The following is a 13,363-nucleotide window of genomic DNA, read 5'->3' as shown; positions in this document are numbered from 1 at the left end:
GAAATTAAATCTGAAAGATATGAGGGAGCAAGTCCATGCATGATTTGTATAAAAACAACAGAACCTTAAAATCACATCTTTAGCTAACAGGGAGCCAATGCGGGTTAGCTTAAATTGGGGTAACGTGATCAACGTTTCTTGTCTTAGTTAAAAGCCTTGCTGCAGTGGTTCAAAACCAAACAATTAACCTTCAATGTAAATAAAACAATGTACGTACAGTATGGAAGAAAATACATCACCATGAGCTTCAGATCCATTTGAATACAATTAGAATGAGTTACTAATCACAAAATGCTTAGAATATTACTTGACAGAAAACTACATTTTAAAGCTCTGATAAATACAATACCAAAAAACACTGCAAGAAATATTTCGATATTCTGGCGTGCTCAAAAAATCCTAAACCAAAAACCTCTATGGATAATGTATTTTTCTTATATGAGCTTATGGGGAAACACCTATCCCGCAACATTAAATCCTCTATTTAGTTTTAATATTTAAAACGAGTTATAGAGCACATACACATAACCTATTCATCGAGACAAACTCCTGAAGTTACATGATTCAATCAGATATCAAACTGCTCAGATGATGTATAGAGCTGCAAACAGAAACTTACCGCCCAATTTATAATGCTACTTTCAGAGAAATCAATTAAGATATAATATAAGAGAAAATGACAAAACTATCCGAGAGAAGACCAGAACAACACAAATATATTTACTCCATTACTTGCGATACACGATGGTGAACGCTCACGGAACGAAGAAGGGACCGGAGGTTGGATTAGTGTGACAAGTCTTGGAGTGAGGAAAACTGGAATGTGGAGAGAATCAAAGATGGAGGTTGTGGGAAGCGTACCTTGTTAATTTTGGTGAGTGAAAGTCTTTAGGAATCGAAACGGTTAAGTAAAGTGCGGTGGGTGACCATGGTATTTATAGCAGAGGTGGGTGATTGTTTGATTGAAGACACTTGGAAAAGGGAAAGTCAGGGCGACTGGACAATAGGGTAATGCTGCCATCTTTTGGAAAAAAAGGGGACTGCATGCATCAAACCATGACATTGTTATAATAACTGGTTACATCATTTGGTTAATGCGAAAAGTCTTTGGACTGTCAAGGGGATAAGACCAATATAAGCTTCGACTTTTTCCCCGGCAACCTTTTTTTCGTTTTTTATCTTTATTTTGAATTTTTTTTAATGCAGTAATTATTGGGCAGAGAAATTGAAAAAAAAAAAGTAAATCAATCAATCAATAAGCACCAAGAAAACAATAACCAACTAGGAATGGACATCAAAATTTTTCCTTGGAATTTAAAGTCACACACCCTACAAATTACATTTATTAACAACATATTGTCTTGTTTAAAACATGTAATGTGTTAAAGATTTTTGTATGTATATTTTTCTCATAAATAAAGAATAATTTGATTCATTTTCACATTCAATTAAATTAAAAATACCTAATAGAGGGGTTACTAATATTTACAAAAATATTTGAGTTAATATATTAATGCCAGGCCACCTTATATTGAATTTGTTTGGTTTAATTATTGTTTATAGTTTGCAGAAATTCAGACCTAATGGTGCCACTAAATTAAGAATAGTCTGCACAGACAAGTCAAGTCAAGTCATGTTTATTTGTATAGCCCTTAATCACAAAGAGTCTCAAAGGGCTGCACAGACCACAGATTATTGCAAACCACAGACTATTATGACACCATCCCTTGATCTAAAATCTATATGAGGGCAAGGGAAAACTCAAAAACCTCAACGTGAGGAAAATGAAGAAACCTTGAGAAGGGACTGCACAAGAGGCAATTCCCCCCTCCAAGACGACCAGGCCGCAATGGATTTTGCAATAACAAATAACAAACATATATTGTCAACATAAAATATAGGTTATTCAAAGATAACACAAAGGTAACATAATGTTTTCAAACCAAGGTGCAAGCAGAGTTCTTTTGGAAAAATGTCACAAAACACTGCAAACAAGAACGATATGGCTGTATTTAGCTATGGCGCAGAGGGCAATGCGCAAAAAGTGATTGTGGCTCCAAACACTTTCTATTAATTGAGGTTGTGTTCATTTTTATTGAAGTGCAGTGAAAAAACATTTAAAAAATATATATTATATCCAAGTAAACTCATCAATTATTACATTTTTTCCAATAGCCAATGCTTATTTCAACCCATATTAAGTTAGGGCCCTTTAAATTCTTAAATGTGCTGTAGGTTTTTGTTGCTTTTTAAAGGCTGGCCAGCCAACAGAGGCAGTAAATTTCACTAATGACTTTCTAATGCTCTTTAATTCTCCATTTAGGAGGAACGGAAATGTCAGGGCCGATAGAAAGGTTAATGTGACTTTCAACAACTAATAAACATTACAGAACAATGAGATTAAAAGCATTTCTTCATTTACTAATGCCCAACACACTGCGAATATATGTCCGTGCATTTTCAAGTTGATGGTGCAGATACATACCGATGAAATATAAAATTTGAAATTAAATTAATGCAGTAAATGGAACCCATTTGCGGAGCTATTTGGGGGCAAGACAACACTAGGGAATAATTATTATTTGTAATAACATTTCTTCATTTTAATGTTCAACTAATTAAAAACTGATAATAAATCACTGGCAAGCAAGCCTGACTGTCTGGCATAAATTTAGTGCTTATTATATGTAGCATGGTATTTGATCATTTTTGGTTATATGGCAGGGGTCAAGAACATATGGCTCGCGAGAAAGATATGGCTCTTCATGCTTGCATACAAAATAATGGCCCCTCCTATCTTCTTGCTAGAGTTCCAAAAGCAATATATGTGAAGCCGAGGCAGTGCAATAGGTTCATGGTTCATTCCAGAATAAATAGGGCAGCGTCCCAACCACAGTTTACAGTCAAAGTGTTACAACAACAGGCCCTGATTTGGCTGTATTGTCTCGATGGAATCCTGTATATGGAATCTCATTAAACAATGTATGTTATGATGAAAACCCACAGAACAAGCTGTAAACACCCGGCTAAGTACATAGAGCAATTTGATTGGGTGAACTGTAGGGGTGGGCGGATGTCTGCACACATAGCGCACCCCCTTTTCTTTCTCTCCTAGTGCCCTCTGCGCCAAAGGTAAATACATGCACATCCTTCTTGTTTGCAGTGTTTTGTGACATTTTTTCAAAAGAACACTGATTGCACCTTGTTTTGAAACATTATTTATGACAAAAAAAGGCTGTTGAAATTAGGTGCTATCCAGTAGTTGGACATTTTCTATTCACTGACTGCATTTTCTGGCTTGAGTCATCATTGCATCCGCTTTTAAGTTCGTTGTGTGGCGCAGGCAAGTACTTTCATTTCTTAGATGTGTTTGAGTAACGGCTCGAAAAAAAATAAAAAAAATAAATCAGACTCATGAGTAAAGTCAGAAGAGTGCAAATAGAAAATAGAAAACCAGGATTAAAAAAAAAAAGCGAGCACAAAGCCTGGCCCAACCCCGAACAGCGGGTGCTCTGTGAAGTATTTCAAGGTTCGGAAAATGATTGTGGCTGCATCGGGAAGGAAAGCAATAGCGAGAATGCAGGTTCGGCCCAATGCTAAGGCTAAGCTAACAACTCCCACAAGCTACACCTGGCGAGCCTGTATCCCATCATTGCCAGGCGGAAACTTGGCTCAATTGGAGGAGCCCTGATGCTAGTGTGCAGCTAGCCAACTGCTCTCTAAATCGCTTCCTTGCATTGAAAGGGGAAGCCCACCAATTTTGTTGCACTTTTGCATGATGACAATAGAGACCATTAATTGAACTGCAATTCTGTGTTCTGTGTTTTCATTTGTAGTATAGTTGTGGTTATTTAGAATCAGTCATATACTCTCAGTCTGGGGTTCTGGTCCCTCTTAACCACGAAAACAGGGGGATCTCCGTACTCAGAAATGTATGGTGGGCCAGATCAAATCATCCAGCGAGCCAGATCATACAGTATGTTTGACATGCCTGGCGTTAGAGGTAAGACCGGGCCTAAAAAAATTCAGCCTCACCGGAGCCCATCCAATTAACTTGATTTGAGGCACGGAGCCTGAAGCAAATCCAAATTTTAATTTCGTGTTTGTGACGTCACCTGATGAGGAGGGGTGATTTTGGCCAACTCTGCCCCCGCCGCGTGCTGCAGCATGCGCCGATTAGCGGACCGCTGAGCACGCCGCTGAGTGAGCTTACAATCATACTGGCCGTGCTGCGTGCGAGGGGTACAAAAAAAATCCATTGCGGGGATCTTCCACAAAGAAAAAAACACCAGGAACAATGATTGGTGGATACATAAAAAAAAAAAAAATAGAAATAAAAAGTCAGCGAAAGAGAAGCCTGGCCCAAACCCGACCGCAGTGATTTACATTTTAGGCCCGTCCTGAAATTCAGGCTTGGGCTTAAGATATTACCTCTATCTGGCGTACACAATTTGAAATCATCCCCCCAAAATTGAGTAAAGTAGCAAAAATGTACAAGATACAGGAAAAACATATACCGTATTTTCCGCACTATAAGGCGCACCGGGTTATAGGGCGCACCCCCAAAAAATAGTTTTTGGTCCTATATTTTCCATACATAAGGCGCACCGGATTATAAGGCGCTACAATGGGAACGTCGACATAACAGTCAGATAGTTCAGTCAAACGTATTACCCCCTTAACATTCCGGAAGCTTGCAAAGAAGCAAATACGTGTCTCAGACATGTACAGAAACAGTGTCTGTACGATGTCACCAATCACTCAAATGCATCGGTCCAAATATCATTCGGAAGGTTAAAGTCTTGGGATTCAAGAAATGCCAAACATTGCTTAGTTTCCATTCGATTTTTTGCTGGCAACTGTGTGGACAGCAAAGTAAGAATTTTATTGTGTAGGGAAACGGGGTTCTTTACTGTGCATACGACAATAAACATTTTGAATTGAATTTAGTTAAAAATAGACTCATCACAGAAACATCAAGATCGTTCTAAAACAAGATACCGGGAAAATATAAAGCCGCATTGCTCACCTAAGTTCTCTTGCAGCCATCATGTTCAATAATGATACGTAACCATGGTCTTCTTACAACCGTGAGAGGAGTAAATCCAAGAGAGTAAAATATTTACAAATACAGAATAGTAAAAAATGTTTTCTCTATGCCGTAGTGCAACCCAACGTGTGATTCACATTCATCTTTTTCGGCCAATTGCAGGCTTTGTTTCGCCCCTTCAGCCTATGCGAGCCTCTAATTGATAAAAAGGATCCGCCCCCTTTACCTCCGAATAACTTTAGCCAATAGTGACTGATTCAAATGATGATTGACACATTGGTTAGGAAATGAAACGCCGGTATATAAATCCCAGCATACACCGCGGACTACTTCGCCTTCGGGGGAAAATCTAGTCGGCGGCTGCTTGCCTTAGTTGCAAGACTTTGCGACTTAATATTGATCCATATATAAGGCGCACTTCATTATAAGGCGCATGGTCAGCTTTTGAAAAAAATAAAGGCTTTTAGTGCGGAAAATATGGTACGTTGAAAGGTATGTTGTCTGTCTCTCTGTCCGTCTGTTTGTCCGTCAGTGTGACTGTCTCGCTCTCACTTTCTCAGGCTTACTTACTCACACCCTTTCCGAGTCTGATGAGAGTGCCAAATGCAGAAGCCCTCACTAATGAAGTCCCCACTGATCTGCATTAAATGTTCCCTCCCCCTCTTGGACAAGCTGCACCCCCTCCTCTTTTTGCAGCCCTTAAACCCTCCCACTATGACTACACCAACCACACCTCCCTAACTCTCACCCGCCTTTGCTCCATACTTTGTCTTTCTCCCCACTTGTCTCTTTAGTCAAGGAGAAACTAATTGGAGTGAAGAATAAGCATAAGGAGCTGTTGCACAACTAAGCGAATTAAAAGTTTACTTTTCAGAGAATGCCACTAAAAGGTAGGCGCACATTCTAGCGTTTGCTTCTCTTTTTTTGCTTTCTTCGTCTCTTTCCAATGTGCACCTGTCAAGAGACTTCGCTAGAATGTCACTTGTCAAGTTAAACTTTATTGAAAACGAATTTAAACAGGGTTAAAAAGGCAAATTTGCAGATTTTAATCATGTATTTCCTCAGCTTTCGCCATCTAGCTTTAACAAGTAGTCTAATTTGTGTTTGATCATCCATACTCGGAACTGGCCGAACAATTTACTAACTTTATATTGTGCATTTTTAAAAATCATTTTGCACATTTTTACCTTTTAATTTTGGTTTAACTTGGACTGAAAGGTGAAGCCCTCCAATTTTGTATAATGACAATAAAGGATATTCACTCATTCAATTAAAGTAGTACTGGTGTTTGCTCAATATTTTAATAACAAAACTGTAAAATACAAAGTACATTTGACTGTATCTAATTCGGAAGAAATTCAATTAAAGATGCCTAACTTGGAAAGTAAGGATTTTATTTTCAACGGCAGAGTCGGGGTTATTTTCAGACAAGTTTCTCAGAAAAAAGCCTGGAATTTTGAAAAGCAAATCGTAGGTCAATTTTAGACAAATAAACTAATTCCTTGGGACAATTTTGAGGGAGGAAATCGGAGTGCCCGGGAGAAAACCCACTCAGGCACGGAGAGAAAATGCAAACTCCACACAGGGAGACCGGTAGCTGGGATTGAAGCCAAAACATCCGAACTGTGAGTTAGACATTCTAAATTATCACTATTTATTAAAACATATAAAAGGCTCGACTTCAGTTAAACCTTGAAGTATTTTGATAATCTCTTAATAAACATTTTGAAATTATTAAAATTCAAATAGTTGAATTTCAGCTATCAAGACTGCGCAGTAATTCGTGCTATTAATTAGCAAGAATTGTTAGATTTAAATGAGAAGAAAATGACAAAACTTAGCCACCAACATGGATTTATTTATGAAAAATACTGCAATATGACATCTTCCTTCATTTACCAACTGGAACGACTTTAAAATATGAGCATTAGTGAAATGTGCTTTTGTGTGTTCTGAAGAGAAAAAAGTTTAAGCTGAATTGGCGCAGGACTACCCGAACCATTCCATTTACGCACACGGGTGAAAAAGACGTTTTTCTGATAAAATAATATTGTAAATTCGTATGCATGTTATACACTTTGTTTAATTTACCACGTCCAGGTTTTTCTTATTCAAGACATGAAATTCATCAATTACATTCAAAATGTAATTTTGAACTTTCTCCAAATCAATGTAGAATAGAATAGAATAGAATAGAATAGAATAGAATAGAATAGAATAGAATAGAATAGAATAGAATAGAATCTGACTTTGTCATTGATAACAACGCAGTGAACATTGTTTGCAACGAGATTAGACATGACACTCCAGGATAAACAATATATACACGTAAAGACTTAAAAAAGAACAAAAAATGGGATAGAATAAATAAGAATAAATAGGCAAACATATTTAAAATGTAATGCTAGGAGACTGGCCCACGTTGTAAATGCAATTTGCGTTCGTAATAATAGTGTAATGAGTAAAAAGTAATGGTTTGTATTATTCAGACCAGCGCAAGAATCAGTTTTTAAGGTAGACCTAATTTCTGAGGGAGATGCAACAAAACAAAAACAAACATTACAATTGTTGTTATCTTATGTTATTCTGATTTATATTTCATCCAAATGAAAGCAATAATAATAATAAAAAAATAATAATAATACGTTTTTAAACATAATTTGTGATGTTGTTGTCTGTGTAATCGGCTCACTTTAATTATTGGTTCTTTTCGTTTTGGAGAGGAGAGTTGGGCAATTTTTGGATATATGAGTGTTAGATTTTATTATGAATTAATTGAATATTGTCATATCAATCTTCAGGTTAGACATTAATATAAGTATTCTTCTTATTATTATTATTTGTATTATTGTTATTATTATTATTATTATTATTATTATTATTATTATTATTATTATTATTATTATTATTATTATTATTGATACTGAAATCAAAACAAGAAGACAAACTCCTATCCCACAAAAAGACAGTATAGAAAAATAAAATAAAATATGTTGGACCTGAAATTTTGCGCTAGCAACGCTTATTGCAAATAATATTCACAAAAAAACATTGCTAACAATCCTCTTTAGAATATTTATCGAACATGCGTGTGAAATATAATTTTTTTAACATACAGAAAGAGGAGAAAATAGAAATAATTCCATGGATTAATTCCTTTTCGAGTGTTTATCAATGTTGTGCAAGAATAGTGAACCTCGAAATTATAAATTCCCTTTAATTGATGAGTGTCTGCTCTGTAGAAAAACAACTGTTGAATGTTTGTTGGGAGTTGATGCTTACTTGCTTTATATGTATTTTACTATTATTAATATTATAATGAAAGTCTCTAACAGCAGCTGCATCCCCACTTTCTTCATGAATAAAACGAAATGTTTATATTTGTCCTCGTCAATGTGAGAAGTTCCTTGTGGCCGAAGGCTCCCCGCCGTGGTTTTATGCTGCGGCTTTTGAACGAGCAGCAACTAACGAGCTAAAGACACCAAAATCCAACAAAAGCGAGCGCTGCAGAGCTTTACACAACTTTTTCTTCCTTTTTTTCTCCCTCGCGGGCTCTTTGTCAAGTCTCCCGGGCATGGAGGAATAAGGTGCCCGCAGCAAACCCGTGTCTTTGCGCGCTTGTCCTTTATTCTGTGCGCAATTGGATAATGACAAGCGCCTCCGGGAAAAAAAGCTTTGAAGTAGTTCCTAAAACCAAGAAAATGTATTTTATCGAGGATAGAGACAGTCTTACTAACACAAGTGTCGTAAAAGTGAGTGTCAACATACTATGCCAAAAATTCAACAGCAACCAAAATGATACAGGCAGGTTAATGGAAAACTACTTTATGGTATTCCCTTTATGTGCTGTTTTGCCATCAATTTAAACCATGGGTCCCCAAACTTTTTCCTATGAGGGCCACAAAACGTCTCCTCTCTGAAGAGGGGCCGGAGTCAGGCGATTGCAGGAGTGTCTAAATGTAAAAACATATTATTTTCCAGAAATCCACAATCAAATAACAGTCCTGAATTCTGCATAACATATCAGTTCTGATTGTAATAATAATATAATAATAACAGTATTAATGAAATAAATGATAACCAAGTTACCCTCTCTTGGTTCTTTACAGAAAAAAAGTCAGAAAATAAATAATAACACTTTTTCATGAAACATTAACTCTGTAGTGTCGTGCACGGTTTGAACCAGTCCAAGTTCATCTAGGCCGCATACCACAGGACCACCAGTGGTATAGGTGACTTGCAAAAAGGCATTGTTTTTTTTATTTAATGATCTCACTATTATAAGTCACAGTACCAGAGACAGATGTCAATTTTGTTGTGTGTTTCAAATGTTACAATGTCAAGAAATTCTATTCTATTTCAAGCATCGTAAGTGAAAAATGTATTGTCATTGTAACATGTGAAATGAAAAATGAAATTAACAGGAAATCATATGGTGAGTAATCAACGCTGCCCAAAAGATCACCGGCTGCGTTCTTGGAAAATATATACCTTGTGACCTATTTGTTTTTTTGCTGCTGCTAAATGTTATTACATTTCTTTTTATTACACTATTGTTAGAATGCACTGTTCTTTCTCATTCACGAATATTGCACAATTTTTGCAACTTAGGCCATAATCTAAGCACCATTTTGTAAATGTTATTTTTTCTGCCTTTTCCTGCTATTTTTTTTAAAATCCTTTTTTCTCTTTGAAATTTTTATTACATGTTTACCCCAGAGTGTCATGTCCAATCTTGACAATTCAATTCAAAACAATTTTTGTATCTGGTAATGTGACAAAAGAAAGTATGATAATGGGATAAAACCCAATGCCCTTTAATATGTCATCTTTATCACTGATAGTACATTGGTAAGAGTTTGGCGCTTTCACTGCTGCGTCCTCGGTTTAAATCCCGTTACAACCAGAGGCCCGCACACAGACTTTGAGTTCTGTTTTAGGTTAAAAAATGTGCGTCAAAATGCTCTGTGGTATTGTGCTGGGGTCCAGACCAAATGTGGAGGTTATTTGACCCGCGGGCCGTAGTTTGGGGATCACATCAGATTCTAACTATAATTTATGGCCCATAATGTAAGGAACAAATACAAGAGAACTTGATATGTTTGTGTAAAAACTATGATAAATAAAAATAAAATGAATGATGTATATCATGTCTTCAATTAGAATTATAACGGCATGAGAATGTGGTTACAAGTGAAAGTACTAGCAATACGTTTTGTATTGTATATTTCTACACTAGATGTGGTAAGGAGTATAAATTCTTCCTAAGAGATCTCCATCATAAACATTTACATTTACATCATGATTACTCTACAGAGTATTGAATAAAAAGAAACCACATACCGTATACCACCCAGTATCTCAAATTCAATCTACTTGGGGCCCGCCGGGGTTAAGGTCCAAATAAAGTAGGGGCTCATCAGGTTTTCTACATGATAAACCAATTCTGCTAATCTCAAATTTACAGAGAGAAAGAAAGGTTAAAAATCTATCTATCTATCTATCTATCTATCTATCTATCTATCTATCTATCTATCTATCTATCTATCTATCTATCTATCTATCTATCTATCTATCTATCTATCTATCTATCTATCTATCTATCTATCTATCTATCTATCTATCTATCTATCTATCTATCTATCTATCTATCTATCTATCTATCTATCTATCTATCTATCTATCTATCTATCTATCTATCTATAAAATGGAAAAAATAATTTCAACAACTAAGAAATATTTCCTGCAAGTTAGATCCACAGGTTGAATATTGTTCATCGATCTATCTGACACTTTCCTTTGCACGGATGAATAATATTCCTATGAAAAAATAATTTTGAAAGAATTTCCCAGGAATATTTCACGGTACATGGATTTTTATTGACTGCCGTAATTTAAGATGTATGTATCTGGTGTATTTGCTGTAATAATGTTTTACAGGTTGTATATTTAACATTTATTGCGAGTGGGAGTCCAGGAGGATATGTGCATTGTTCATGACGATTCATTCAAATATGTCATTTGTTTGGCAGAGTTCAGAAGTCAAACAAGCTGGGGGACCGGAGTTGCCTCCATGATGCAAAACAGTGAGTTTCTTGCTGCTATTGTACTAACTGTGATTTTTAAAGTTTGTATTTGTTTGCTTGTAAACTTTTGTAAAGTAAAATCATTCAAAACATGATACTGACTCGTTGAAAGAGCACCAAGCAAAAACCACTAATGTTATTATGAATATTTGAAAATCAGGGTAGAACTAGTCAGTATTTATCCACCAGGGTGGGCACTAAGAAATCTTGAGGGGGCACCACCAATGCTGGCTTCTTTTTACCCTTTGCATTTCTCTGGGCTTGGGACAGATGCAAGTAAGACTATGGGGCCGGTCACACAGACATTTGCCAGAAATTTCTGCCTTTGAGGCGGACGCTATTGGACGCATTGAGATCGCCATTCAGACGAGATACGGCAGTGCTTAACACGAGGTCGGAAATTCGCGCGCGGGTGGCAGCGCGAAAAAGTTTTGCGCTGCTCAATTCTTCAGAGCGCGGGTACACAGCCTTTCACGAGCGTATCGAGGCTGAAACACGGCCAGAAATTTCTGGCCGTGAAGCAGATGCTGTTAGGCGCTGTTGGACGTTTTGAGACCGCCATATAGACGAGATACAGCAGTGCTTTACTCGCGGTCGGAAATTCACACAAGGTTGGCCGCGCGCAAAACTTTTGAGCTGCTCAAAAGTTTGAGCACGTGTTAAACCGCATGCCGCACACGTGGTCAACACGAGGTAATGACGCGGAAATGACGCGGAACGACGTGCTCTGGCCGCGGGCATACCACCGATGAACAGCGGGTTGGCCAATTTTGGGCATTTTCCATCGCGGGCAACCACGGGCAAAAAAAAAATGCAAAATTTTAGCCGTGATTCAGCCGCAAACGGCTGTGTGACCAGCCCCTATGGCTTGTGTCCTGTTGAAGGTTCCATAATTTTTTTTTGTTTATTTTTTTAATTCTGTTTTAATGTACCTATCTACCCACCTACCCGCCTACCTACCTACCTACCTACCTACCTACCTACCTACCTACCTACCTACCTACCTACCTACCTACCTACTTACCTATCTACCTACCTACCTGCCTGCCTACCTACCTACCTACCTACCTACCTTCCTACCTACCTACCTACCTACCTACCTTCCTACCTACCTACCTACCTACCTACCTACCTACCTACCTACCTACCTACCCCCTACCTAAGATGTCCGTCTGTCTATCTATGGTCAGATCGATCTGTTTGTTTGCCTGTCTTTCTGTTCTCATATCTATCATTGTGATAATTGTTTTAATGTGAGCAAATATGTAGTGTAACGACCCCGCAATGTTCTTGCTGTTGTGTGCAACCCCGTTCTTACCGTTAGTGAAGGCCTTTGGTATGGAAGGTTGTGTGAAGTTGGATTGTGTGAGGTTGGATGAATAGGAGGCAGGGCGTGTGTGTTGACTATGTGAGAGGATGTGCATTGCGGATAACAAGAGGTTGGAACCACTGCTTGTTTTGGTGATTGCTTGTTCGGCGTGGTTGCGGCAAACCGTATACAATACCTGCAATAAAAGAGTAGGTGAGAGTAATTCTCCGTCGTCCATTTTATGTATCTAGTGCCATGCTACAATATAGATATTCTCAATATTTTGGTTGGGTGGTCAAACTTCCCCATTCATCCGGCCCCAGGACTACTTAAGTTCTTGTTCTTCTTCCTGTTCGTCAGTAACAAGTAAACAATGCTTGTACAATCATCCCTTGTTTTCGCCCGAGTTCCAAAAATGACCCAGGATAGTCAAAACCGGTGAAGTGGAAACCTTTATTCATTTATTTATTGAATACTATACATTGAAACCAAAGAACAAATCCTATATACAGACTTGAGCATTTGTTTAACAAGTTAAAGTACCATACTTATAAAAGTCTGCAGCTGGCTGGCAACCAATTCACGGTGTCCCCTGCCCAGTGCCCGAAGATAGCTGGGATGGGCTCGAGCACCCCTGCGACCCTACTGAGGATAAGCGGTGCAGATAATGGATGGATACTTAATAAAAGTTTTTTTTTGCAAATAAATTATGTACTGTCAAATTATAATTTTAAAAACAAATTTTCTGCTAGATTGCACACGTGGCGTTTTTTTTGCAGGAAATTTGATTAATATCTTTAAACAGGTGATAAAAAAATAGCATGCACAGCAAAATGTAGCCAGCTATTTGCACAATAACCCTCATAGCAGACCACAGGAAGGGACACCCAGGACAAAAGTAGCTCAACATTTTAATTG

At 37.5% G+C, this 13,363-nt stretch overlaps 1 protein-coding gene across 2 annotated transcripts in view; it reads left to right on the top strand.

Annotated features, from left to right (window-relative positions):
- Positions 1-5,821: 5,821 nt before the first annotated feature.
- The window catches only part of LOC148362400 (paired box protein Pax-6-like), a 35,045-nt gene continuing 27,503 nt past the window's right edge, over positions 5,822-13,363 (top strand). For both annotated transcript variants that reach the window (XM_088339253.1, XM_088339252.1), the window contains exons 1-2: positions 5,822-5,940; positions 11,083-11,136. In XM_088339253.1, coding sequence (XP_088195379.1) covers positions 5,928-5,940; positions 11,083-11,136 — 67 coding nt within the window. In that variant the 5' untranslated portion in view covers positions 5,822-5,927. The remainder of the gene's footprint in view (positions 5,941-11,082; positions 11,137-13,363) is intronic.

This window comes from Urocampus carinirostris, chromosome 7 (assembly GCF_059441175.1).
Source record: "Urocampus carinirostris isolate Australia breed hairy pipefish chromosome 7, RoL_Ucar_1.0, whole genome shotgun sequence".
In the NCBI taxonomy this organism is placed as follows: Eukaryota; Metazoa; Chordata; class Actinopteri; order Syngnathiformes; family Syngnathidae; genus Urocampus; species Urocampus carinirostris.
The sequence above is the reverse complement of the archived record's forward strand: the minus strand, read 5'-3'. Positions and strand labels throughout refer to the sequence as shown.